This window comes from Pinus tabuliformis, chromosome X (assembly GCF_031772625.1).
Source record: "Pinus tabuliformis cultivar Carrire ecotype Pingquan chromosome X, CPIR1, whole genome shotgun sequence".
Taxonomy (NCBI): domain Eukaryota; kingdom Viridiplantae; phylum Streptophyta; class Pinopsida; order Pinales; family Pinaceae; genus Pinus; species Pinus tabuliformis.
This window is the reverse complement of record NC_142308.1, coordinates 391,855,118-391,883,108: the sequence shown is the minus strand read 5'-3', so window position 1 is coordinate 391,883,108 and position 27,991 is coordinate 391,855,118. Positions and strand designations below refer to the sequence as shown.

At 35.5% G+C, this 27,991-nt stretch overlaps 1 protein-coding gene across 1 annotated transcript; it reads right to left on the bottom strand.

Annotated features, from left to right (window-relative positions):
• Window positions 1-1,339: 1,339 nt before the first annotated feature.
• LOC149140186 (uncharacterized) lies at window positions 1,340-7,900 on the bottom strand. The gene is made up of 10 exons (XM_089448044.1): window positions 6,593-7,900; window positions 5,087-5,253; window positions 4,758-4,954; window positions 4,089-4,364; window positions 3,802-3,860; window positions 3,639-3,675; window positions 3,110-3,181; window positions 2,849-2,999; window positions 2,313-2,462; window positions 1,340-2,237 (listed from the first exon to the last, which is right to left on the bottom strand). Exons 1-10 carry the CDS (start codon window positions 6,744-6,746, stop codon window positions 1,770-1,772), a joined length of 1,731 nt encoding a protein of 576 aa, XP_089304170.1. The 5' UTR covers window positions 6,747-7,900; the 3' UTR covers window positions 1,340-1,769.
• Between the last annotated feature and the right edge of the window lie 20,091 nt (window positions 7,901-27,991).

The window sequence follows — 27,991 nt, the reverse complement described above, 5'->3', positions numbered from 1 at the left end:
AATTTCACTCGGGATCCAACTTAACATAGGACCCACACACCATGGAATTCCATGATAGTTCCGAAAAAGGATCCAAAGTCTCATAGATTCTTATTTATTATTGTCATTATAGTCTCTATCCCTAATAATAGCTTTTCTATTTCTAATTACAACTCATTTGGTCTATTGGAATGACATCTTCATTGATAAATATTCCTAACCTTTTTAAGCTTGAATATTTACCAAGTATTCCATAGTTATGGTCAATGCATCTACCATAGATCAACCTATTTTATATTTGATTATTTTTCTCAACCTCTTTGCTTCTATGAGATACATTGTTTCAATGTGTGACTTATCTTTTTAGTTCTTTTACTATCTAGCATGTCCTCATCTTTTTGTTCTTTTATACCAGTGATTATGAGATTCAAGGTTGTTTTGTTACACTGATAATCCAACTCAATTAGCATTTGCTTTTCCTCTTTGATGGGTTTGATCTCTAGTTTGTTTTCCATACTACTTAGTGTCAAATTATTATCATTATTATTCTAACTTTTTAATAGTGTCTTTCATTTTGCAATTTTCTTCCACCTCTACTTCTTTGGTTGATTGTTTCTGTTTTTCAATTTTTTGTAATCTAGTCTCCATTTTTTGTCTCTGAATCCCGAACCGTGATATTTTATTCTCAAACAATTTAAATTTGTTATCAAACATTGCTTCTAATTCTTATTTAATATTCTAGTTCTCTTTCTTCTCTCTTTTTGTATAATGATTATGCATAATCATAAACACTATCTAAGATGACTTTGCTAGACATCTGAGAGATTTTTGATATATGTAGTGAAGTGTTCATAGTTAAAAGTAGTAGTAATAATAATAATGATGATGATGTATGTACCTTATTAATATAAATCTAAAGAAAATCATCATATTACCTCACATAGACATAGCCAAAATATATTCAAACATAAAATTTAGTATTCCTAAGGGATTGTAATTTATTTTTTATTACTTTATAATTATATAGTAATAAAAAATGATTATATTGAATATTGCTAATGTAAATATATTTTCACATTTATTTTATTTGATAATTTTATTCTATCAAAACAGTTTACCTTTTTTAACATTGACAAATTTAAACAAGAAACACCTCATATTATTAAATTCAGAGAAATAACCATACTAAAATAGTAAATATTAGCCATAAAAATTTCATAAATGGCTAGAGGTTCAATTGAATCTATCATGAATCATATAGCTTCATCATTGATCTTTTAACTGTTACCATATATTCATAGACCATCTATTTCAAAAAATTAAGGGATTAGGAGAAAAAAACCCACTGACCTCAACAGAAAAAACTAAGATATTACAATATATTGCACGCATTTGTACTAATTTTTTCCTCTTCATACTATGTACATTCCATTCCTTGTAACGGCTAAAACTGCTTCAATCTATGTTGTTGCTTGCTTTCAAAAGGAGCCTTTTTGTCTACATATAATTGACGGTCTGCCATGGATAACTTATGCCGATTTGGATTTCCTGGACATTACAGGACAAGCCTCGTAAAGAATCTGGACATTTCAGGACAACCCTGGTAAAGAATCAAGTGTGGGCTATTGGTTTAGGCCCTCTCTGAATGATATCAGAATGTAGAATATTACTATAATCTGTTTACATCAGAATCTCTTGGTTCAGGTGAGTTTGCATGAATACTTTGCATTTTCACGCGGGTTTGATGGCCGTATTGTTGGGTTTTTGGTGAACTAGTGGCAGAAGGAGTATCATTTGTTTACATCAGAATCTCTTGGTTCAGGTGAGTTTGCATGAATACTTTGCATTTTCACGCGGGTTTTATGGCCGTATTGTTGGGTTTTTGGTGAACTAGTGGCAGAAGGAGTATCATTTGGGATGACACAGCCTTTGGAAATTTGTCTTCCTCCATTTTGATAGGCCTTAACAATCCAACTGATCAACAAAAATATCAAGACTGTGGATAAAGCAACTAGAGATGACCAAACTCTGTTAATAGATGACTTGACAGGGTGGCATTGCTCATTGAGAATGTTGGAAAAGGTGTCCTTCACAAAGGAGCAGTTTGTTAGGCTCTCCAAGGCTGGAAAAATGTCCAGCAGACTCTGTACAGATGTTGCATATGCTTCTGCTTCATCAAATTGACTCTGTGTTAGGTACTTCCCTTCACTATTGCATTTTGCAGTATCATTTGTTGAACATTTGATGCCCTCCAGTAACTGCAAGAAGAGGATGTAAGTTTCCACAACACATCAATGCATAGTCAGAATTGGTAAAATGTTCCAGTTACTTACTTGAGGAATAAATCCGATTTGAATGGTACCATTAGAACAGACATCTGGCGTATATTCATACTTTGGTGGTCCAGAAAATGGATCACATACATAAGGAATATTTAGTGACTGGATATTTAGTGCCTGCAACGTAGAGATGTTTTTGTTCAACTGCAAAAAACAAAAGAAAAAATAAGCAATTGAAGTTTCCATTTGAGTCAAATAATGTAGAATTCAATGTCCTTGTTCATATTAGATCAAAGACGATAGATAATCGAGAAAACGGATAAAAGATGTTTGAAGCTGGTAGATGTTTTGGTTAATCCAAGGTGTTAACTCAACCAGTTAACTGCCAGTGTTGTTGGACATTTGGCTGGTTCTATGGCAACAGGGGCTGATTAGAATTAAGAAAGTAGTACATTCCCTTTAATTTTGAGTTGGCTAGGCTAGATTCAAGGATCAAATGCGACTCTGTAATATGTATTTATTAGAGAACCACTTTCTTACCATGGCTTAAGAGGTTCACACCTTATTGAACAAGGTAGAATTAACCATACCTGGCCTATCATAAGATGTACTTCTTCCCGAGCCTCTGCAAGGCTGGAATCTGCTGCTTGCAAATCAACACAAGGAAGAATCGAATTCAAAGTGGTGTTATAAGGGTCGCTTTGGTAACCTTTCAAAGCTATGCATGAGTCATCTGCAAATCTGAAGGGCAGAACAAACATGCCTGAGCAACAAGGAAATAACAGATAAATAGGTATTGCTCATACAAGGTTCCCACAATGGTATACAATTTGTGGGAGGTGATCACTTACGTATGAATAGCAAAATAGACACCAAAAACGAGCCAAGTGAGAGCTGTCAACAGCCAGCAAATGAAAATAACTCTGCACAGGGAAAGAAATCTCAGTTCCAACCCTAAGAAACAAATTGCAGAAGATACCATACAACTTACAAGCTATTTTCCATATTTTCTACATACAGACCAGTCTCATGTTCAAATACAATGTTCAAGTATATGGGTCTGTTTCTACCCTAGCATGGTTCTACCTTAACCATTGATATATTAAAGACAGACAAGGTCAATAAAACCCCAAACTTGAACTTTTTGACACTTAATAGATGGAGGTTAAGATAGATCTAAGCTATCATTTAGTTATACACAAACAAAGACACTAAGACCTCACACTCCTCTAGAGTATCATGCTTCTTTTGGTGCAAGAACATTTTTTAAGTTAGACTAATGGCTTGCTGACTTTTATTATTAACGCTATTTAAGACAACCTGCCATGACATGAAATGTAATTGCAGAAGGCTTGTTGTATAGGCTGTCAAGTGACTTACAAAAAAAATACATGACGCCAATGCAGGAGAAGTATAGCTGCATCAAAAGAAATTGTGTTGGTTAATTAGTTAAAACATATTGAATAATTATGTCTTAAAAAACATGATAGGAAATATATATACTACTTCGGAGTTTAGACATAAAATTACATGAGATAATTACCTATTGCAAAAATCACCAGAGCCAAAATGATCGATGCAAGAGAAATAGTTACAATATTTCTGCAAAATGAATATACAAATTGTAATTCAATGACATACAAACAAAAATCAAACCATTGGTTTCATTGAAACTATTCAATTATTTCCTAGGGAAATGGAAATTCAGAAATTTTTTGAAGCTGATAGATGCAAATCCATTTTTTTATTGAGGCTGAGAGCAAAAGAATCTGACAATATTCTTAAGCCAAACCTAAGAACCTTTTGGAGCTGAGAGTAAAAGAATCTTACAGTACTCTTACGCCGATATCGATTGCTCGTTTGTTGTGAAAGACCCTATTATGTATGTTTGCTGCTTCCTTGTTAAGTCTTTCTGCTGTTGAATTCAAACGAAGATAAGCATTTTCATCATAAGGTTGCAACTGATCCTGCATTGTCTTCATAGAAGATGTCACATTATAAATTGTGTCGGTGGCCCTTTGAGCAGCCCCGACAATAGTTTTCTCCACCCTCTTTGCCCTTGTATGGAATTTGCTGTTTCCCCCAAGAACAACTGCAGAAGCAATACTGCAGTTTCATCCCTGATAATTAGCAAAGAGAAAAGCACTTCTCCAATATAAACCTAATCATATGTCCCTTGATCTTCTGAATAAACTATTATGAATAATGCAGAAGCAGTAAACGCCTACTCCGACCCCCCTTCAAATTTATTAAAAATAGAAATATATCTCATTTTGATATAAACAAGAGCTATAAGACTCAGACTCGTCTCTAAGACAGTGAAGTTCTGTGAAAGCAACGCAAACAGTTCCTTTAAGAAGAGAAAATTGTTAAAATTTGTGAAACTTTACTCTTCTGTAAGACCTAACACATTCTCGTCGCAAAATTCAGAAACCCTCGATAAGAGAAACACAGAGACTTTAATAGCAGCTTAAGGGTAATCAGAGATGCAAAGCTTACATGGCAGCTATGGTGAGAAGGATGACAGCCAAGAATGGCCATACATAGTACCGACATGAATGAGGCTTGTATGAACCCTTCGTCGTCCTCTTATTGCAGCAGCAATATCTGATTGTCAGGAAAATTCCATAAACCAGACCAACAATGATCCATATAGCTGCAATAGCATATCCATATACGCCAGTGAAAATTGTTGACTGCAATCATACAAGAACTGTCATACAAAGGTTCTTTCGTATAGCACATTAATTTAAGGGGAAGCCTATATGCAGTGTACATACTCCAACAGGGCAACTGAAATCTCAAAGCAGTGTATAGATGATAGTTACCCCCCAATAATGTCTGCTCTCGATGTTGTAACCACCCTTGTATCGTTTAAAATGATTAAGAGGGTCAATTCTGTTTCTTGCAACCAAAGGCTCGTAGGTTCCATTTTGGCGGTCTTCCCCTGTCTGATTGCTCTGTTGTTGCAACAGGTTTCTGCCAGTAAAATAGGCTGAAAAATGAAAGAAGAGGACCAAAGTTTAGTAAGTTTAATGGAGAACCTCTGTTAAGATTCAAATTAAGACATGAATTGGATTTAAGTGAAGTTATAGATGGAAATGCAAGAATTTCAAAGAAAAATAGCAGTATATATAGGCAACTCAACCCATTGCAAATGTGAGGGGCTCAATCATATTTTTCTATGAAACAAATAATTCAATAATTAACTTTGGAAAACCAAACTAAAGCCATTTATAGGGTTAAGTCTTTCAAAACATTTTTTATCCCTTTTTTTTGCCTTTGGGGATAATTTCTTGCTAAATTCTGTTATGAAAAAATAGCATACCGTCAATAACATATGAGTCACTTACTCTGACAAAAGCTATCTTCAAAAGACTGCAGATACCATTTTAATGTAATATGAAAAATCCATTGTCAGTAATGCCAAAGATTTTGATTTTTTTAGTCTAAATACTTCGAGAAACTCTCCCTGAGGGGCTGCAAGACATAGAAAGGCTTGCTTTGGCTTTAGGTGCCGAAAGTCGGAGGGGTAATTTTCTGTTAAATTCTTCTGGGACTTGAACCCTGCCAGAAAAATAGTAGTATATCATGATAGGCAGCTCAACCCATTGCAATTGTAAGAGCACTATTCTAATCTACTGTGAAATAAACAGAAAATACTTCTGGACAACCAAACCAAAACCATTTATAGGATTAAGGCTGCTTCTATAATATAGGAAATGACAAAAATTAAAACTTTTATCTGGCCAATTCTGTTATGAAGATATAACAGACCCTAAAAGAAACACTAGGCATTAGTCAGGCAAAACTTCAATAAAAGCCAAGGCATTTAATCGGATGAGGTTCATATTCAGACAGCATGTTAGGATAAAAAGGAAAATCCATTGTCACTACCGCCCAGAAGGGCTACAGTGCAGAAACTACACTTGTTTTGGATTAGCTGCCGAAGGTATCAGGGATAAATGTTCCACCAAAATTGCCCTGAGCGATGAATTCCATGCCACTCAAACAGGGAGACAACACCACGAATGGAGACCTTGTAGGCATTTTAATATTCTGTCTAGTTCAGTGATCACTGCAACATTGGCAAGAACTTGGTTTTCAACAGAGCAGAAGAAGTCATATCATAAAGAAAAACATGCCCACGAAAACCAGGAACTTTTATCTTTCAGAAAATAATTTTATGAACATGCCAATTCTCCTGGAATTTGCTCTGTAGGAAAGCTTAAACAATAGAAAACACATGGGGGCAATCCAAATTTTGTTCAATATCACAGAATTTCAGGCGATGATAACAGCCTTTTTCACATTTGGAGGATCCTAGAACTCACCAATTGTTGATCCAGACCATGTAATCTGTGAACCAGTGGGCAATGGATTCATAAGCACCCCATGCCTTGTTGCAGCAAGAGAATAAGAACGGAAATGGCCACACAATGCAATCACCAATAAGATTCTCTGCAATAAATGCCTTAGGGAAAACATGGTGGAACAATACCCAACACTACTAATCGTCACGATTCCTCCTATTTCAGTGGTTAATGAACCCAAGCTGCTATCCTACAGACTGGAATTGTACATCCCTTCCCATCAACCTGCATTACGTACATATCTATACATACCGATGCAGCATTTCACAGTACCTTGGTTATTTTAAGCAATCACAGTTTTCTGGACACATGGGAACTAGAAGTCCTTGGTGGGGAGGCAGAATAGGCCGTCAAACAGGAATAGGAACATACCAAATCACAAAAGTCAATGAGCACATTTGAAAAAATGGGGAATGTAGGAATTTCTGCACAGTTAAAATAAAGAAGAAGATACGTGACAGGCACCATTACCGGGCTTCTAGAAGAGTTACACGGACTCGGCCATGGAACAAGGGCGTGGGCTTTGAATGATATTTAGCGCAGAGGACACGCAGACAACCAAGACTAGGTAATTGAAATTAAGTATGCGTACAAGAGGGGAAAAGCGTAGAGACCATGATATGATCCCTAATTGCTCTCGCCATATCCCAACAAACCGCCCCCATTAAAGCTCTCTTAATAACGACTTCTGCAATATAAAAATATACCATTAAAACATTCCTCGATTCATGCCCTATTTTTTTAATAATCCCATTAAAGAGAGTTCGATTCCGTCAGGTTTAGAGCGAATTAGAATGTTTCCACACGGCTAATTTCTTTCTTGAGTTGGGTGAATCTCCGACTTTTCTGATGTCTGATGACAACGAGATTACACGGCAGCGCCTATAAAAAAAGCACAGTTAAATATGGCTCGCTCCATGCCTATTTCCTTTAAATTTCCCATTAAATAGCGCTGGACCAGACCAGGTCAAGGAAAGTAGAATGTTTCCATAATTACTTGGTCGAGTTGGGTGAATCTCTGGTTATTCAGTGTCTGACGACAATGAGATTACACGGCCTGGTAAATAATTATGAGTCACTAAATTGAGGTTTCTGCCTTTTTCTTCATTATCATGAGTCCCATTTCTTTAAAACATAATTTTTACGAGAATATTAGTGCATCGATTGGAACGATCTAACTGATCTTTACTAATACTCTACGCAAATCCACCAGTCAAACCGCATACATTCCAATCATAAATGGAACATTCCAGGCAAATCTACCATTCAGATTACGTGCCATCTAATTATATATGTTTTTAATGGCGTATTCTAACTTCAATGACGTTATTCTTTTGTTTTTTTGCCAGAATCTGATTACAGTTAATATTGCCAGAATCTGATCACAGTTTAAATTCCATTTTCAAATGTGAAAATGGATTTAGGGTTTTGAAAACGTTGGGATCTAATAACTTAAAATTATAGTTCCAAATTTCTAATCAAATCGAATACCAAACAACTACCCAAAAAAAACTAAAATGTTCCATCGTTACTACTGTGTTTCAATCAAACTGTGTAGTCCTTTCCTTGACTTTTCTCAACAAAGTTAGCCATGGATTCTCAGACCAAAGCTGGAAGCCCACCCATGGTTTCTCAAACCAAAACTGGAAGCCCAATTAGGGAGAAATAGGGTTTTCTTTCCCACTGCTTGGTTCAGGCGGTCTGAGGTTACATGAAAAATCAGCCGTTATTTTCTATTATTTTCTAATTCCAATTCTTATCACAGTTCCTTCAAGGATTGAACTAAATTTTCCACCAGGGATTTGCCTAAGTCTGCAGAAGGCACCGCAATGATTGCTAACAGAGCCATGATGGACCGAAGGTGTTATTTTCAGTACGGAAAAAGCTTGATAGTATTATATTAGGTATGGGTGGTTTTTTTGTTTTTTTTGGTTTGGAATTAATTTTTTTTTAACCGTGATGTGTTTTTTAATCATATTATTAAAATTTGGTTTATTTTTCGTATTAAGATTTAGTCTATTTTTCGAACTAATTAATATGGTGTAATTTTTTTATTGAATTGTGAATTTTAATGGTTTAAAACCGGTTTTTTAATTTAATTTAATTTTATAGATCTAGTGACTTGAAAAGTCTTTTATTATTTGTTTTTTTTTAAATTATATACTTAAATCTTCAAAAAAATTACTTTCAAATTGATTGAAAAATATAATTAAAAAATAATAGACCATTATATATTATGTTTATTTTTAAAAATACAGAAAAATAGGTAAAGATTGATGTTTGTTGAATTGAGGCTTCTGTGATTCATAACATTTTTTAAGAAGAGTTTCGGCATAAATCATATGTAGAAAACCTTTGTTGAAGCTAGTTCGTTAGGACAAGTTGAGGAGTCAGATCATGGCTTCCTCAACTTGTCCTGATGATGAACCACTCTGTTTGGTTCAAAGGTTTTCTACATGTGATTTACGCCAAAACTCTTCTTAAAAAAGATTGATGTGTTGATAACTAAAGTGATTATAATATATATTGTTGTTTTGCATGGGTTATTTAAATAATTGACTGGTTTATTATGTCACTTACTAATTCAATTTCAAAAAACATATTTGTCCTCACACTTAATTTCAAAAAAACATATTTGATTTTCAAACTTCAGTTCAAAAAACATATTTAATTTCAAAAAACATATTTGACTTTTTTAATAAGCCTAGAAGAATAACCGCCCCAATATTTGATTCTGAATAAAACTTACGAATTCTTACAAAATTTTAAATTTAATATTATATTAAAAAAAATTAATACATATTATATCAATTAATCTCAATTATAATTTGTCTCCTCATTTTACATATCAATAAGATAAAATAATATAAATATTCTATATTTTATTAATTATATAAACAAAGAAATCAATATACAAAATATCCATGAAAAATTAAATAAAATTTATTTTTTTTTCTAATTAATCCATCTAAAAAGTTTCCTACAAACAATTTTGAAATAAAATTTTCATTAAATTGCACACATGAAGGACACATAAGTCAACAATAAAGTACAAATAAATAAATATAAATAGATACCCTAACAAATCATTTATAATCTTTATCCAAATCCGAATGAAATTCTCATTTGCAAGCTACTCAAATAAATGGAAAGACAAGACATAGTTAACCTCTTCTAGAAACTTTTAATAAATAAAGGCTTTTATGTTTTGAATTTTGATATTTGGCCTATTTCTTTGAAAACCTTAAAGTCAATGCACATAAATGCATGACCCACGTAACTCACTTTTAACCCCACGTAACATCTCTTCTATACTTCGTGATTTCAGTACATATCATCCTTGGCCACCCCCTAAATAACATTAATGTGTATTTAATTAAGTATAGTTAAAAAGGTTACAAGCAAGTTTTGCGCATGATGTTATATTAAAAAATGTTATTTATTTTTTTATTATTATTGTAATAATAATATTATTATTATATTAAATTACTGCATTATTATTATATTAAGTTATTGTATGATACTTAGGGGAATCTAAATGGTTAAAGTCACTCACAGATCACATCTAACCTAGGTCACACTAATCTTTAGCTAATTAGATTTGTTTAGCATGTTTCTTCTCCCTAACACCCCGTGAGATTTGATCTTGGGTTGCCTATGTGAGGAGGCTCATCCTCAACCAATTATACTATTAAAACTTGACATTGGTAAAAAAAAATCATTATTAATATTTTATTTATTTAAAAATTTATATATTTGTTAATTTTAGTTTTAAAATTTTATACTTATAAACATAAATAAATATAAACTGAATTTCTTAAGTATTTTATTTTTTAAAAGCAAAATTTATTTAATTTAATCAAATTTTCAACATTTTAATCATCTAATATATTTTTAAATAATTTCAAATTACATATATACAAAGTTCTCATCTTATTAAATAAAACTATAACTTCCATAAATTTCTTATATATATATATATATATAACTTCCATAAAATTTCATATATATACTCTTTTATATTTATTATATTTTTAAATTTCAATATATCTAAATAATTTATAGACACTTTATAAAATTATATTCATACATTTAAAAAAATAATAGCAAAAAATTATATAACATTACATTTCAAAATCTATGAAATGTTTGAACACATTCTTGTTAGTAACCAGTCTTAATTGTTCATTCCTACTTGAACAAATCTACACCTATCAAAGGAAAAGTCATAAATAATCCATATTACTTAGCACACATATAATCATGAAGAAACAACGTTTAAACGGTCACTGGAACTCCTACACATTTATAACTATTAACAAACATTAAATAATTATTACTACTTTTACACACTAAAGAATAATTATTAATACTTTTACACATTAACGAATAAGTCGTAAATTGGATTCCCTGTTAATATATTAACTCTTTGGTGAAAAAATTATATAATTAAATTTATTTTATTTTTAACTGTTATTCTTTAAGTTAATTTTACATTACTTCGAAGTTTCATATTATATCTCTAATGGGGTGTGATTTGAAATTGGCATTGGTGTGGGTAATTGCCCTCACCATCCTGGCAAATACAAGTGAGGCACTCATCTATTTCAAATGTAGTAAAAATTGTGGGGGTGGTGTGGCTATTTTTCTAAATGCAAATACAAGTGAGGTATCGTGAAAAGGAAATGTTGAAAGGCAGACATGGCAAGTTAGAGACAAGGGTGGGGAGTTCTGCTCAACCACTACTTAAGTGTTTTGGCCTTTTGCTACAGTTGGACGGTGAATTGTTGTTGGACTAGAGGTAATGATAATAAGAGAGGAGGGTGGAGGTATCAACCATATCACTATGTGGGGATACTTTGGTTTCTCACCATAGTTGGGATGCTAGATTTAATAATGTTGGAAATTGTAAATAGGCTCGGTCTTCAATTTTTCATTATACTTATATTATTACATCTTTTATGTAAAACGAAAAGAGAATAAAAAGAGAAAACAAAATTATTATTTCATTAGTTAAGCCTGGTCTTCGTGCTTCTAGGATTTGTTAAGTCAACAAGTTAAAATCCTATTTGGGCTTATTGTAAAGAACAAGGAAAATTAATTTTTGAATATGTAATTTGGGTCAAAAGTGCCTCTAGATACCAAGTCGGCCCTACCCCAAGAAGACATGCCCATTCAAACCCATTTCGACAGTATAAATAGAGGGAGAGTTGAGCTCATTTGGATACACAATTCGCACAAGTTAGTTCTGAAATATTGTAGAAGAAGGAGGGCCGAAATCTAAAATTGAAGAAGGGTTTTCTTGAAGTCAGATTTATGGACATTCTGCCTTGATATATCTATTGTTGAAGATCTGTTTCTAATGAAAAACATGTTGTTGGTCTCTTGATGTTGATGGATTTGATATATGAAAGGAGGATTTGACTTGGCATCTAGAAGGTTGGAGTCTTTCTATGGTCTTGGGTCTTGGTTATCTCACTTTGATATGATTCTATAAGAAGAGATTTTTTCTTGGTTTCCCCTTGGAGGGGTTTTTCCCTGGCTTGGAGCCTATATCTTGTGTTCATTATTTTCTTATGATCTTCATGTTTATGTTTTGGTAATTGTTTGATGAAGAACATAATTAATATTAATAAGAAGCCAACAATATTCACAAGAAATTATCAAAGGTGAGACATATGTCTTAATTCCTAAACCTCTTGATTTCTCAACATTGTATCAGAGCTAAGGTTTGAAGAAGGAGGCTTGAAGATCACTTCTATTGGCTCTTCATCAAATATTTGTGGACTGATGCATCCCTAAAAGTGGCTTGTTATATTACATATATGTGGAAGCTCGCACTTCTCTGAGGTTATTACTTATTATTTGAAGGCTCAATTTGTTTCTATAATTTCAGATATTTTGTGGCAGATCGCTTTTGATTGGATCGTGACGTGCTATATACATAGTAGCTCGCATGGTCCATATTGGTGTCTATGGTGGCTCGCTCTTGCCGATTTACACTATGAATTTCGATATCTTTGTGACATATGGATCTCACTTAGTGGCATTGATATATCGTTGTGCAATGGTGTATCTACAGTGACTTTGCTATATCTTTGTGGTGTTATTACTATATTCTATGCATCATATGACTCCACAATGGCTCGTTTGAGATTACACACCAACTCATACCTATGGTCACTTGATCAAATCATCTGGCACATCTTTGTGTGGCTTGTTCCTCAACTTAAAGGATCAATGGTAGTTTGTTATTCTTATGGATCACATTACACACTGTGGCTTGTTGTTTTTGAAGTCCGCACTATATTTTTTTGTGGATCAAACTTTATAGTGGATAACAATGTCTCACATTTATTATTTCAATGGTTCATTATCAACAATGGCTCAGATATCTAGGACTTGTCTTGACTGAGGCTTGAATTGCTTTGACATTGTGTTGTTGTGGTTCAAAATACACTTTCAGTAGCACGCATTTTGAGTTTTCAGTGATGCTCACACATAGTGGCTCTATGACTTCTCTAAGGTTCGTATCATCACACTCTATGGAATTAAAGCATTGTATATAATCTTTGTACCTATGGCTCAAATTTACGATTACAATAGTTTGCTTATGTTCTAAAACCCTCACTCTATACTTGTGATTCAATTTATATTCATATTTGTGGTTCAAGGCTAATGCAAACATCCCCCTGAGGTGTAATGCAAATCATGAGAGTAATACGAGACCTCCTTCGAGGCATGACAATAATGTGAACTCTCTCCTAAGATTTGTGGTGTCTATGACATTATTACATTCTAGTCTAAAACTTTCATTGGCTTGGCATCACACGCTATGACTAGATTGTCATTGGCACGCTATAACACAGTAACATTATTATTACACAGTGATATGTTACACAATAATTCATTACTCAATAGCATGGCATCATTGGAGGCATTGTAATTATACTCAGAGGTATCGCTACATTTTATGGTTAGTCTATGTGACTTGATTCATTCTAACCTCGTTGACTTATGGAAAGATTCTATGATAAATCTCTTGGCTCAATGGTTCCATGACACACAATCATATAAGTGCCTCATATCAAATCTTTTGAGTATCATCGCATCAGTGGCCCAACAAAATCTATGACATTAAATTGATAGTGGCTTGCATTATTGGCTAACACCATACTCTACAACATGGTACTCTATGGCTCGTGGTTGTAAGGCAATATTTTGGACAATGAACTATAACAATGATCATCTTGTAAGAATAAAAATCAAATGAAGCTTAAAGTAACCTATTACAACATAAATGCATTGTTTATATAATGAAGCATACATATTTAGAAGAAACCAAAACCCTTTAAAGAACTGGAACAATATATATGAAAGCAATATTATGAGAAGCAGCTTTGAGGCCAACCAAAAAGGAATAATGTAACAACCCTGGGCTAAAAGTTCATGCAATGAAGTTAACAAAGGAAAAATAAGACCAAGGTCATGGGACACATATTCCAAGCTGAATGTTGGAAAAACATCCTAGTGGGCATCACTTGTTGTTTATTATGGCTAAGGGGAAATTGACATAGGCATTAACAAAGGCTTTGGAAAGGCAAAGTGGCAATTATTGACATTTATTTATGAAAATAAAGGAAAATAGGAGAAAAGGGAGATGAAAGGTCACAACTTGCATGTGAAGAGGAAATTGAAGGAAATTAGAGGAAAAATGAAGAAATCAGAGGAATCAATAATAAAAAGGCATTGGAGCATCAATTTGGGGCATTTTGTCAGTTTAGTTTTGGAATTGGTTTCAGAGAGGAGAAGAGAACCAAGAGGAGAAAGCAAGAAAGCAAGCAAAGGAAGGACAAGAAAGAAAAATAAAGCAAGGAAGAGTTGGATCAAGTGGCTTCAATAGGAATACTTGTAGGTAACTTATTGCGTGTGTGATTTCCTAGCTGGTTTTGGAATGCATGGTACATGCATGAATGCATTTGGTTCATTTGTTGTCATTGGCATGGGTTTTTCCTGGTTTGATAGTTGTTCCAACCTTACCTTTCCAATTTTGGGATAGCCATGGTGTGATGGGGTTCATTCTTGGTTGAGCTTTATATTTCTGGAAGGTCTTGGATCTCGGTGAGATGGTCTCAGGAAAATCCCAAGGGTTGGGGGTGGAAACGGTTTTCTCTGGGAAGCCTTCAACAGGTGGGTGGAGATAGGAAAATTCCTCAAGGGATGGTGAAGGAATTCCAAGGCATCCAAGCCTGGTTTGGTTTTGTGATCTCGGGACCAGTTTAGGTAAGTTCATGGTAGTGTGAGGATGGATGTGGTTTAACCTATGGATTCCCTTGGTTTTTTATGTATTGATTTATCCCATGAGATCCCACATTCATGCTTGGAATATGGCATGGGGGTGATTGGCTGAAAGAAATATTTAGTTCAGTCCAATCTATGGTCGGGTGGTATGTGGAAGTCCCTGACTTGGTTGGCTTTTGCATATGTTAATAAGAGCTAATTTCTTCTTGTATTTTATGAGTAAATGTACTTGTTATGATGTGGCTTTGATGGTTTTTCTATCATTGTTATTTATCTAGTTATATTTTGGTTATAAGCATGGTTTTATGACATATTCTAGTTATGGATCTTAACATGAATTGATTGGTAAATGAATGGTTATTGAATGCATGACCTAATAAATGTTATTGTAGTTATTAAGAGAGGGCATTGTACCTTCTTGGCGAATCTCATATAATTTTCATATCTCTATGTTCAGATATGCATTCATGACCTGTAGATTTCATGTTCACCATGTGTTTGATGGAATGATTGTCATGGTTAGGCTTGGTTAGGTCAAGTTCTTGTCTAATTTTTGTGTTAATGGATTTTTCCTAGTGTCATTTTTCATTCTGGAAATTTCTATCAAGTTTTGGGCAGAGGTCTGGATCATAGCCCTGAAAAAGTAGCTCATATTTCAGGGTAGCGTGCATAGAACTAGGAATTCTAGACTGTAGTCGCTAGGAGGTAGGGTTATCCATGTGACTGGAGGGTTATATTCACTACATTTTCTTTTTATGCAAGTGATTGGGAGTCTGGATCACTAAAAAGGAAAGTTAACTCGGGGTTATGGCACCTGGAGTGGTTGTTTGGCTCCTGGTGGTCCTGTGGCTCTTGAGAAATGTCAATAAAGTTTTGATTCATCATTTCCACTTCCTTAACTATACTTAAGAGGTTGAGTCATGTCATGGTATCCCTTAGCTCATGTTTACCCCAATAGGATGGTGAAAGTGGGTAAATGTGGGAGGAGGCGTTACAGATTGGTATCAAAGCATGGTTCAAACACTTAGATCGGATAAGCTAGATGCATGTTTTTATGCATGCATTTTCATGGTTATGGTTGTCATGCATGAGGTCATGGTATGCAATTGGTATTATCATTCGTGATGTTGTAATATTGATATGATTATGATCATACATGTATCGTGCTAATTTGGACTGATTTTGCAAATGAGATAGCCTCCCCTGAACGTCATTGAGGTATGATTTTGGTTATAGCATCTATTTGGTTTATCTAACATGGCCTGCTTGTAGGAAGAAGAGAATCAAAGATGATGAGAAAAATGTTGGATTACAGTTCACGTGACTCTCCTTACAGATTAGTTGGACAACAAGGAGATGAGTATTCTCTTGATATAGCAGACACATTAAGAAGTTTGAGGGTAGAGATCAGAAGTTGCAAGGAAGACAATGATAGGGTGGTTGAGGCTCAGGAAATACTTGCAAGGGCTCAAGAAAAGCAGGCAAAGGTCAATGCAGTGGTCCTTCATATTTTTCCAGACTTATAGAGACATGGGCAAATGAGGATTAGTTAAGAACAAGAAGTGAAGACTAATGGGGCATATGGTAACTGGACACGGTTAGGATACAGGTTCAATAGAGGGGACTCAGTCAGAGGTGGCATATCATTGGATACACTTAACAAGAGGACTGACATGTATGGGTTTCATTCTAGTTCCTCATCGAGGAGGAATCATCACCATCATCACTGCCATCATCCATATAGCAGGAGTGAATACTTTCCTAAGGATTTCAAGAAAGTCAAGCCTCCTACATCTGATGGAGAGACGAAGAAGTTAGAAGATGCAGAGGCCTGGTTGCTTGGGATGAAGAAATTATTCAAATTGCATAACTATTCAAAGAACATGAAAGCCAAAATAACCACCTTCAGTCTTAAAAGGAAAGTAGATATTTGGTGGGAAGATGTGAAGAATTTCAGAGGCATTCGAGAAGAAGAGTTGATTTGGGATGAGTTCGAGAGACTCTTCAAGAAGAAGTACCTATCTGAAAGATATTATGATGACAGAGCTAAGGAGTTTTATGAGCTGCAGATGGGTTCTATGACATATGATGAGTATACTAGCAGGTTCCTGGAGTTGTTGAGGTATGTACCTTACCTCAAGGATGAGAAAGAAAATATTCAAAGGTTCATCAGTGGGTTTCTAGCAGCATATAGAGACCATATTGAGTTTGATGAGCCTCAGTCACTAGAGGAAGCCATCAGGAAACTGAAGCATTGTTATGAGAAATAAAAGTGTAAAGCTGAGCCTAAGCATGATTTGAAGGGGAATGAGAAAGTTAAAGGGAAGTGGTCATCGAAGCAGGGAAGACCTTTGGATGTAAGAGAGAAATAAAATGTTTCTCCTTACAAGAAGTTTAATGTAGTTGAGAAGGGACATGGGTCTCAACAGAATAGAGGTGATGGTAGAGGACCATTGCAATGTTGGATTTGTGGCAAAGATCATCGCAAGAAGGATTGTCCATTGTACCAAGGTGGTAGGCCTTAGATCTACAGTGCTTAGGAGGCGTAAATAGTTGGGGATGTTGGCCATACCATTCCTCGGATTTATGTAACTGCGAACAACAAGCAGGAAAATCACCAAGCATCCATTATTGAGTTGGATGGTAAGCTCTGTGATCGAGTTGTTTCTATTTTGATTGACTCTAGATCCAATTATAGTTATGTTAATCTTGACCTAGTGGATAAGTGTGGTTTGAGTAAGGAAGTGCATGTAGAGTCTTGGTAAGTGCAGTTGGCTACAGGTACTAAGAAGAGATTTCATCATTGGGTAAGAGCTTGTGAATTTGAGCTGAATTGTATGCCTACATCAACAAATCTAAATGTGTTTCCATTAGGATCATATAGTATAATTTTGGGCATGGATTGGCTATACCTCCATAGGACCAAATTAGATTGTTATAAAAAGTTTATTGAGTGCCTGGATGATGATGAGAAAAAGAGAATCTTGTAGGGTAAGAAGAAGCCTACATCAATTAGAATGATTACAACTATGTAGGCTAAGCATAGTTGCAAGAAGGGGTGTGTACTATTTTCAGTTCATATTTACAGTGACAAGGTTAAGGATGTTGAGGTTGTGGAAGTCCTCAAGAGGTACCCTGTCTCATAGTAGTTTCGGGATGCATTTCCAGCAAAGATTTTAGAGTTACCTCCTCACATGGAAGTGGGATTTTCTATTGAGTTGGTACTAGGGGAAATACCAACATCAAAGGAACGTTATAGGATGAGCACTCCAGAGCTAGTGGAACTAAAGTTGCAATTGAAGGAAATGCTTGACAAGGGATACATTAGGCCAAGTGTATCGCCTTGGGATGCACCGATATTATTCGTGAAGAAGAAGGATGGTATTCTCAAGTTGTGTATTGACTACAGAATGTTGAAAAAGGTAACCATCAAGAACAAGTATCTATTTTCGAGGATTGATGAATTATTTAACCAATTGAAGGGATCAACAATGTTCTCAAAGATTTATTTGAGATTGGGATATCATCAGGTACACATCAAAGAAGAGGATATTTACAAGACTTCTTTTCATCCTAGTTATGGGAATTATGAGTTTGTTGTGGTTCCTTTTAGTTTGACTAATGATTTAGCTACTTTCATGTGCTTGATGAATAATGTGTTGTGTCCTTATCTAGACAATTTTAAGATTGTATTCACTGATGATATATTGATATATTCTAAGAATGAGGAAGGACACGCAGAACACCTAACAAAAAAGTCGAGATTGCTAAGAGAGAATCAATTGAATGCCAAGCTTAGTAAATGAAATTTCTTTCAAACAGAAATACATTACTTAGGGCATGTTGTCTCTAAGGAAGGCATAACAATCAATATGGTAAAGATAAGAGATATCATGGAATGTCAAGATCCTAGAAATTTGGATGAGGTTAGATCATTCATGGGGTTAGTAGGTTACTACAGGCGGTTCATCAAGAAATTCTCATAGATTGCATATCCTATTACATCATTACAGAGGAAAGGAAAAAAAAATTTGAATGTATAGAGGAATGTGAAGCTAGATTTGAGCAATTGAAGCAGTTGCTTACAAATGCTCTAGTTTTAAAGATTGCAGATCTAGATAAAGAGTTTGTGGTGCGTACAAATGCTTGTAAGGGAGGACTTGGTGGATTCTTGATGCAAGAGGGACAAGTGGTGTGCTACAAGTCAATGAAACTAAATGAGAACGAGCAGAAATATGTGACTCATGATCTTGAGTTGGCAGCTATTATTTACGCCTTGAAGATTTGTAGTCATTATCTTCTTAGTAGGAGGTTTATTTTGATGAGTGAACATAGTGGATTGAGGTATCTATTTTACTAACCCAGTCTGAATGCCAAGAAAGCTAGATGGTTGGCTACCTTTAATGAGTTTGAATTTGAGATATATACATTAAAGGATAAGAGAACATGGTTGTAGATGCTCTCAATAGGAGAGTGCACGTAAACCATGTTACAGTTGTGAGCTCTTATGGGACAAATTTACAGGATTAAATCTTACAGGTAGGACATAAGGATGACAGGTATCAGTAGCTTAATCATAGGTTACAACAAGGTACAAGTGAATAGGATATGGATTATCATCTCATGATAGATGGCTTGGTGAGATTTAGGGACAAGATCTATGTGCTAGATGACAGTGAGCTTAAGAAGCTTATCTTGGGGGATTTTAATGTTAAGCCATATTCAGGTCACTCAAGATATCAGAAGATGTTGGTAGTTGTGAAGAAGTTCTACTATTTGTTGAATTTGAAGAAGGAAGTGGCGAAGTTTTTTACTAGATGTTTGGAATATCAGCAGGTGAAAGATGAGTGTAAGCTCCCAACTGATTTGTTACAACCTATTTTGATTCCAGAGTGGAAATGGGAGGTCACTTCCATGGATTTCATTATAGGTTTGTCCAGGACATCGAAGCAACACGATTCCATCATGGTTGTGGTTGATAGGTTGAGCAAGGTAGTTCACTTCATTCTAGTGAAGACTATTAATTCAGCCAGTGAGGTAGCTCAAATCTTCATCAAGGAGATAGTGAGATTTCATGGTATTCCTAAGAAGAGCATATTATATAGATATGCTAAGTTCACTTCCAGGTTTTGGAAGGAGTTGTTTGTAGGTTTGGTTACAGAGTTGGATTTCAATACAACTTATCATCCACAGACAGATTGATAGACAGAGAGGGTCAATAGGATATTGGAGGACATGTTGAGGATGTATGTTATGCACCAGTATGGGGGGGGAGTATCTTCCACTAGTGGGGTTTTCTTACAACAATGGTTATCAAGAGTCACTAAGGATGAGTCTGTTTAAGGAACTCTATGGGCAGATTTGTAATACTCTGATCTATTGGAGTGATCCAGTGAATAGGTTACTTATAGAACCAGACATGTTGGTAGAGATGGAACAAGAAATGCAGGCTATAAGGAAGAATCTGGAGGCAAAATAGGATATACATAAGAGTTATGCAAATCAACACAAGGAATTTAAGGAGTTTCAGGTTGGGGAGCATGTATACTTGCACATCAAGTCCAAGAAGAGCTCCTTGAGGATTGGGTCATGTGTGAAGTTGGAACCTCGGTATTGTGGGAATTTCGAGATCGTTGAAAGGATTGGACCAATGACCTACAGACTTGCATCGCCTCGACAGTGAAAGTCCATGATGTTTTCCATGTTTCATTGCTTAAAAGATATGTGAAAGATGTTGATCACGTTATTGATTGGTTTATATTGCAGGTGGAGACATGAGGATAATTTCATCCAGAACCTTAGTGCATATTGCAACAAAAACAACTCATGTTCTGAAACTAATAAATCAACTAAGTTAAAGTGCAGTGGAAGCACTTTGGGCCCGATGAAGCTACATGGGAGATGGATGATCGGATGTGGGCTATGTATCCTTCATTATTTGTCGGCGGAGGAAAATTATTTTTTGGTATATGTACATATTTATGTATGTTTTATATTGTAAATACCACAATGAGCCATGTTATAGAGCTCCAATAAGCGGTATGGTTGTCATGTTGTCATGTTTGTCATGATGGTTTTGCTTTTGACTAGGTTTTTCATTGTAAATACTACATCGAGCTAATTTATAAAGTTCTAAGGGTAGTATGTTTTGGTTTACAATGATCTTGTTGATCATAGGTGTCATAGAACATTGAGGATTGTATTCCCTTAAGGGAGAGGGGTCTGTAACAACCTCGGGATAAAAGTTCATGTAATAAAGTTAATAAAGGTAAAATAAGACCAAGTTCATGGGACACGTATTCCAAGCTAAATGTTGGGAAAACCATCCTAGTGGGACTCACCTGTTGTTTATTATGGCTAAGGGGAAATTTCCATAGGCATTGGGAAAGGCTTTGGAAAGGAAAAGTGGCAATCATTGGCATTTATTTATGAAAATAAAGAAAAATAGGAGAAAAGGGAAATGAAAGGTCATAGGTTGCATGTGAGGAGGAAATTGAAGGAAAATAGAGGAAAAATGAAGGAATTAGAGGCATCAATAATAAAAAGGCATCAAAGCATCATTTTGGGGCCTTTTGTCAGTTTAGTTTTGGAATTAGTTTCAGAGAGGAGAAGAGCACCAAGAGGAAGGAAAAGAAAGCAAAGGAAATCAAGGATCAAGCATGGAAGAGTTGGATCACGTGGCTTCAGCAGGAATACTTGTAGGTACTAGGTTGCATGTGTGATTTCCTATATGGTTTTGGCATGCATTATACATGCATGAGTGTATTTGGTTCATCTGTTTTCATTGGCATGGGTTTTGTTTGGTTAGATAGTGGTTTCAGCCTTGCCTTTCTAATTATGGGATAACCATGGTTTGATGGGATTCATTCTTGGTTGAGGTTTGGATTGCAAGAAACTTTTGGATCTGGGTGAGGTGGTCTTAGGAAAATCCCAAGGGTTGTGGGTGGAGATGGTTTTCTATAGGAAGCCCTTAATAGGCGTGTTGAGAAAGGAAAATTCCTCAAGAGATGGTGAAGGAATTATGAGGCATCCAAGCTCGATTTGATTTTTTGATCTCATGACCAATTTAGGTGAGATCACGATAGTGTGAGGGTGGAGGTGGCTTAACCTCTGGATTCCCCTGGTTGTTCATGTATTGGTTTATCCCATGAGATCCCACATTCATGCTTGGAATATGGCACGAGGGTGATTGGATGAAAAGAATATTTGGTTCAGCCAAATCTATGGTTGAGTGGTACGTGGAAGTCCCTGACTTGGTTGGATTTTGCATTTGTCGATAAGAGCAATTTTCCTCCTGTATTTTATGAGTAGATGTACTTGTTATGATGTGGCTTTGATGGTTGTTCTATCATTTTTATTTATCTGGTTATATGTTGGTTATAAGCATGGTTTTATGACAAATTATAGTTATGTCTCTTAACATGAATTGATTGGTAAATGAATGGTTATTGAATGCATGCCCTAATAAATGTTATTGCAACTTTTAAGGGAGGGCATTAGACCTTCTTGGTGAATCTCAGGTAAGTTTCAAATTTCTATGTTCAGATATGCATTCATGACCTATAGATTTCATGTTCACCATGTGTTTGATGGAATCACTGTCATGGTTAGGCCTGTTTAGGTCGAGTTCTTGTCTAAGTTTTGTGTTAATGGATTTTTTCTAGTGTCATTTATCATTATGGAAAGTTCTATGAAATTCTAGGCAAAGGTATGGATCCTACCCCTAAAAAAGTGGTTCAGATTCTGGGGTTTCATACACAAAACTGGTAATTCTAGACTGCAGTCGCTGGGAGGCAGGGTTATCCATGTGAATGGAGGGTTACATTCATTGGATTTCCTTGTTATGAAAGCAACTGGGAACCCAGATCACTAAAAGGAAATTTAACTCAGGGTTATGGCACTTGGAGTGGTTTTTTGGCTCCTAGGAGTCCTGTAGCTCCTGGGGAAGGTCAATAAAATTTTGGTTCATTGATTCCACTCTCTTAACTGTACTTTGTAGGTTGAGTCATGTCATAGTAGCCCTCAGTTCATTTTTACCTTAACATCCCGGTGAAAGTGGGTAAATGTGGGAGGAGGCATTACAAATAATTTATAGGATTTTGAGTCATCTTTGAGGAAAGGATCAAAACTATACTAAAGGTCAAGACCTTCAAAAATTGTGAAATAAATGGCTTTACAAAAATATCTCTATATATCATACCCTAGCTTGAAAGATGATCAACTAAGGCACCTGTGTTGAAAGATATGAATTTGTTGAAGGATAATTGGACCTAACAAAGAAAAGATAAGGTAAAAGTTGCAGAGGTATGTATAATTTTTGTGTGCATTTCATGATATGTGTAAAGTTCTCTAGTTCATGATTGTCATTTGAAGAATAAAAGGTCTTCATAAATATTAGAGGCAATGACATAATGATATGTCGCATATAAATACATTGTCCTATAATCATATGAAATGCATGGTAGTATCAATAGGGTTTTGCAGCATTTTGATGACAAGTTTTGATCACTATGAAGCTTCTAGGGTTTGTATAGTGTTATCGGCCCTTTTGTCACATCTGGTCAATAGGCCTACAAATCGGACCAATCCACATATGTGAACATGTTTTCATCATCCCTACACAAATCCCTAAGAACAACCTTTCTAAAATGTCTAAGTTTTTGGGATTAACTCCTCAAAATCAATGTTTTTAGCCCCAATGCAGCCCACCCATTTAGCCACCTACGTTTAATGCTAGTTTCTCCCTTCTGCACCAGCGCTGGTCAGCACTAGTTGCTCCTTGTTGGGGGTGTGCTAATTTTAGAAGTTCAGGAAAATTAAAAATATTTCTGAAGCTTCCTCTTCCAGAAGGTTCTAGGGGTTTTTAACTATACCTTGGATAAGAATCTCCAATCCTATCTAATCCTACCTTGGAGACTTCACCTCTTATCGCTTGGGTTCATCCTCCCATCATAAGTGGATCTCAAGTTCATTATGGCAATCCTAAACTACCATCTCTCTCCTATAAATTTGTTTTCATCCATAACATTAGGGTTGGATTTTGGAGACTAATTATGCCCTCATGTTGTCTCTTTGAATCTAAAGGAGTCATCATCTTCATGCATTAGGGTGATATTGAGGTGTGCTTTGTGACAAGGAAGGACAATTCAACTTGCGGAGATCTCTACAAGATCATCTAGTATTCTTGGTCGTAACTCTCTCTTATTTCTATCAATACAAAGAGTATCTTGTTTTCCTATATGTGTTATCTCATGTTTTCACTCATGTATTTGATTGCCTTGCTAATTCATTGAATATAGATGTTAGATTATGCTATTTGGTTGTCATAGATCCTTTTCTTGTTTAAGTTGTGTGTGAAGGTTCTAATTATAGCAATCAAAACTACAATTGGAGCTTACAAGCAAGGAGGAAAGTAAAGCTTGCGACAATTTCCAATTAGGCTTCTTTCCCATTCTTCAATTTCTCTAAGGAAAAATCTATATTATTTGTCTTCTATTGTTCTATACCAATCCACTAGGTCTAGGGAAATTACTTTTTTCTACAATCGTAAATTCTGCACAACAAATTGGCGAGTCCATTGGGGATGTTTTCTTCCCTTAGTGGTTTCCTTGAACTTAGCAACTTTTTCACCTCTTGAACGAACCTTGATTACCTCACTCAGACCTTGATTGACCTTAGGAAAACACTTCTCTAAGCTTGATTTGATTTTTTGTGTCATAATTTGGCACTATTTTCTTCAGCGCACCCTCTGGTTTTGAGACAGAGTGCTTCGGCACACCTACTCCTTCTCTGCACCTGCGCTAATCCTTGTAAGATGCAAATAATTGCCTCTTTTTCCTTTCCCTCTGATATGCTTTGTTCCACCTAGTATTCCTTCTGCCCCTAAGCGTGTCATGGTCTTTGAAAATCCTTCACTTTGTTTGCTTTTGGTTTTAATAGCCTTTGATAAGAATTTGTTTAATTTTGCTTTGTTCTTCTCAATTAGTTCATTAACGAACTTTTGCTTGATCATTGATTGCTTCAAATCATTGATATTACAGTCACCATTCTATATTGTTTATCTTATCATTGATTTAGAAAGCATCTTAGTTTTCATTTCATTTGGAAATTAAGAGGATCGAAAAGAAAAATCTCATCACTTTGCATTTTGCATTACATTTAGGGTTTTGTGTGCAAAATTGGAAATTTGAACAATTGCATTAGGGGAATTGATTTATCAATTGTATTTGTTGAATTTTGTATGTTGCATTACTCTTTGTTCTCTTCCCTCCCATGCATAGATTTTCATTGAAAATAATATTTCACTTTATCATGCTAGGTTTCACTCTTAGGATATTCAAGTGAACTTTGTTGTGAGCCTTGAAAATTAAAACATAATTCAATATCAAATCTAATATTGAATCAATCATAAGGATAATTTGAAACATTAATGAAAATATATAAAGGTATAGGCTAGAGATGTTTTTCGGCATCCATAAACATAAGAGTTGTCAATTTTTTCTAGCGTTGCATTCCAAGGGTGATATCTTGTTCCACATACGTAAGTGTATTAGATCGTTCTCCACGTACCTTCAAGTATATCAAATGTCTCTCCATGCATGAAAAGTATATGGGGACACTCATCGTACGATTACACATTAGAAAATATTAACATAGATTTCTCTTCCATGTACCTTCAGGTATATTTTGGAAGTCCACACTAGGTTGTTATCCCCACCTTAGGTAACCGAGTCGACAACCTTGTATAATGTGATACATCGAACACAACATTTGGGGATATTGTCTTCCCACACGAAAATCATTAGTTCTCCAAGGTGGTCTATTGCAGTTCAAAGTTGCTTGGCAAACCCTTTTTCCTAGAATACCCTCTTCTGATTTCTTTATGTTTTAAATTATTAAAATTTATTACACCAACATGGAAGAACAACCCCCTCAACCCCGTCGTTCATGTAGGATGCAAATATTACCTCCTCTTCCTCCTAAGGAAACTATAGACGTTGTCAGAAGAAAAAAAGGAGGTATAGTACTGAATTTAGTACTTCAAAAGCTACTCCTTTTGGTACTCCATCTAAAAGTGATCCACCAAAATCCTCTCTTCTTGTGAGTATAGAACCCGAGATTACTTCTTCATTTGCTGGTGACTCTAACACAGTCAAAAGAGAAGCACTTGAGATTTTATTACCTGAGGTTTTTGAACTTGAGTATCTTGAATCAAAAACATTACAACTTGAGATTATACAGCCTGAGGCACTTTAGTTAACTACACTTGCTACTTCATATCCTTCTTCTTCTCTTCCTTTATCTCAGACCCAACCCTAACACATATATATGAGACCTAACAGTGAACCACTTCCACTTCGTATTGTGAGCATTGAGGAGATTACTCAAGAAGAGCCTCGAACCTCCTTTCCTATCCATTTGATGGGAACTCCTCTTTATTATGCCCATACTTTTCCTTCTCCTTATACTCCATCACAAGCTCCTTTGTCTGGTTCATCTCCTTTCCACTAACCCTTGAATTTCCATAAGAAATCTTCTTTGGGACAATTAACCATGATTGAGACTGTTATGGTTTCTCAACCTACATCTACCACTATGACCAAGAAAACCCATGTTGCATCTTCATCCATGTTTGCAACATCGTCAGAGACACATTTATATGGTGGTCATCTATCCCACATGGTTACTAATCATTATATGTTACCTTTTCTTGCATGACACCCAGCCTATGGAATTCTCCCATGTCATCCTCTTCTGGAATCCTATCTAGAACTTCTTTGATGAGTGCTACATAGTATGCTCTTTCTCCTCCATCTCAACCTACAATTGAGAAATAGTCTAGTCCTTATGTAAGTGGGTATGGACACCTACAACAACCCAATCCACCTCATATTGGGAACCCTCCTCTTGGGGGAATTTTCCTTCATATTCCCCTCCTCTTCCAGTAGGGGGGCAACCTATTGTCAGAATATTCCCATCTCCTCATCAAACATTGCAAGTTAGTGCTCAACCTCATTTAAGTCCTCCACATCCAGGAATGGCTATTAATTCTTGGCAACCTACATTTCCCGTACAACCTGGCTCAGTTGTGAATCAAGTTCAAACCTCTCAACCTATTCCATCTACATCTCAGATTCCTACTTATCAACCTATGCCTCAACCTGTTCAAGCTCAAGTTAATGTAAGTCAACCTTTGCAGGTTGCATCTTTGAATCAACCTATTCTACCAGTATCTGGAGCCTCCTAGACCCCATTTACCTAGCCTCTTCAAAGTACCTTACAACCTCCACTGCTTGGTTATGATATTCCTTAAATCCAAGTGGGTCAACCTGTATATGGTATGGTGCAAGTGCAACCTATTCAACCTTATGTTGGGATGTTGCAAAATCCCACAGGAAAACTATATCAAGGTATCCCTCAAATGCCTTACCAAGGATAGAAAATCCAAACCCAACCATTTCAACCTTTATAAGGTTATCCTGGATTTGGGCAGCAAGGTTATGTGTATTTGGGTTATTATAATCCCCCCTATCCTAGAGCACAAATACCTGTTTCTCAGGCCATCCCATGTTACCTAGGGTATCCTCCATTGGACTTTAATAGGTAATTTTCATTTATAGCAACTCTTGAATTACCAAATCTAACCCGGCTTACAAATGATCCAATTTTCCATTCTCCTTAGTGGCCGACTATTCCTACAAAATTTCCCAATGATATCCCTAATTTCAATGGAAATCCTATAGAAGACCCATCTACACATGCTATGACTTATCATTTATGGTGTTCTTTTAACTCTCTAAATGATTACTCTATCTGTTTACATCTTTTCCAGTACATACTTACCGGTATGGAAGAAAAATGGTATATTGAAATCATTTTCAATTACCCATTCGATACGAGACTGGAACTGAACTTTTGACAAATTTTAAACAATATGATTCCACTCATATTTCTGATCACATTCATGAGTGGAAATGTTGTCGTCATTTGGTTAAAACCTTTGTTCCTGATCAATTGTTAGCCAAATGGTTCACTAAGTCTTTATTAACACCTATCACT

What these genes read in the sequence shown, in the direction of transcription:
- LOC149140186 (XM_089448044.1), bottom strand. Translation starts at nt 6,746, where the DNA reads ATGTTTTCCCTAAGGCATTTATTGCAGAGAATCTTATTGGTGATTGCA. An exon ending in GATATCGGCGTAAGAGTACT is followed by an intron (nt 3,861 to 4,088) that starts GTAAGATTCTTT and finishes TTCATTTTGCAG; the next exon opens with AAATATTGTAACTATTTCTC. An exon ending in TCTGGTGATTTTTGCAATAG is followed by an intron (nt 3,676 to 3,801) that starts GTAATTATCTCA and finishes CTTTTGATGCAG; the next exon opens with CTATACTTCTCCTGCATTGG.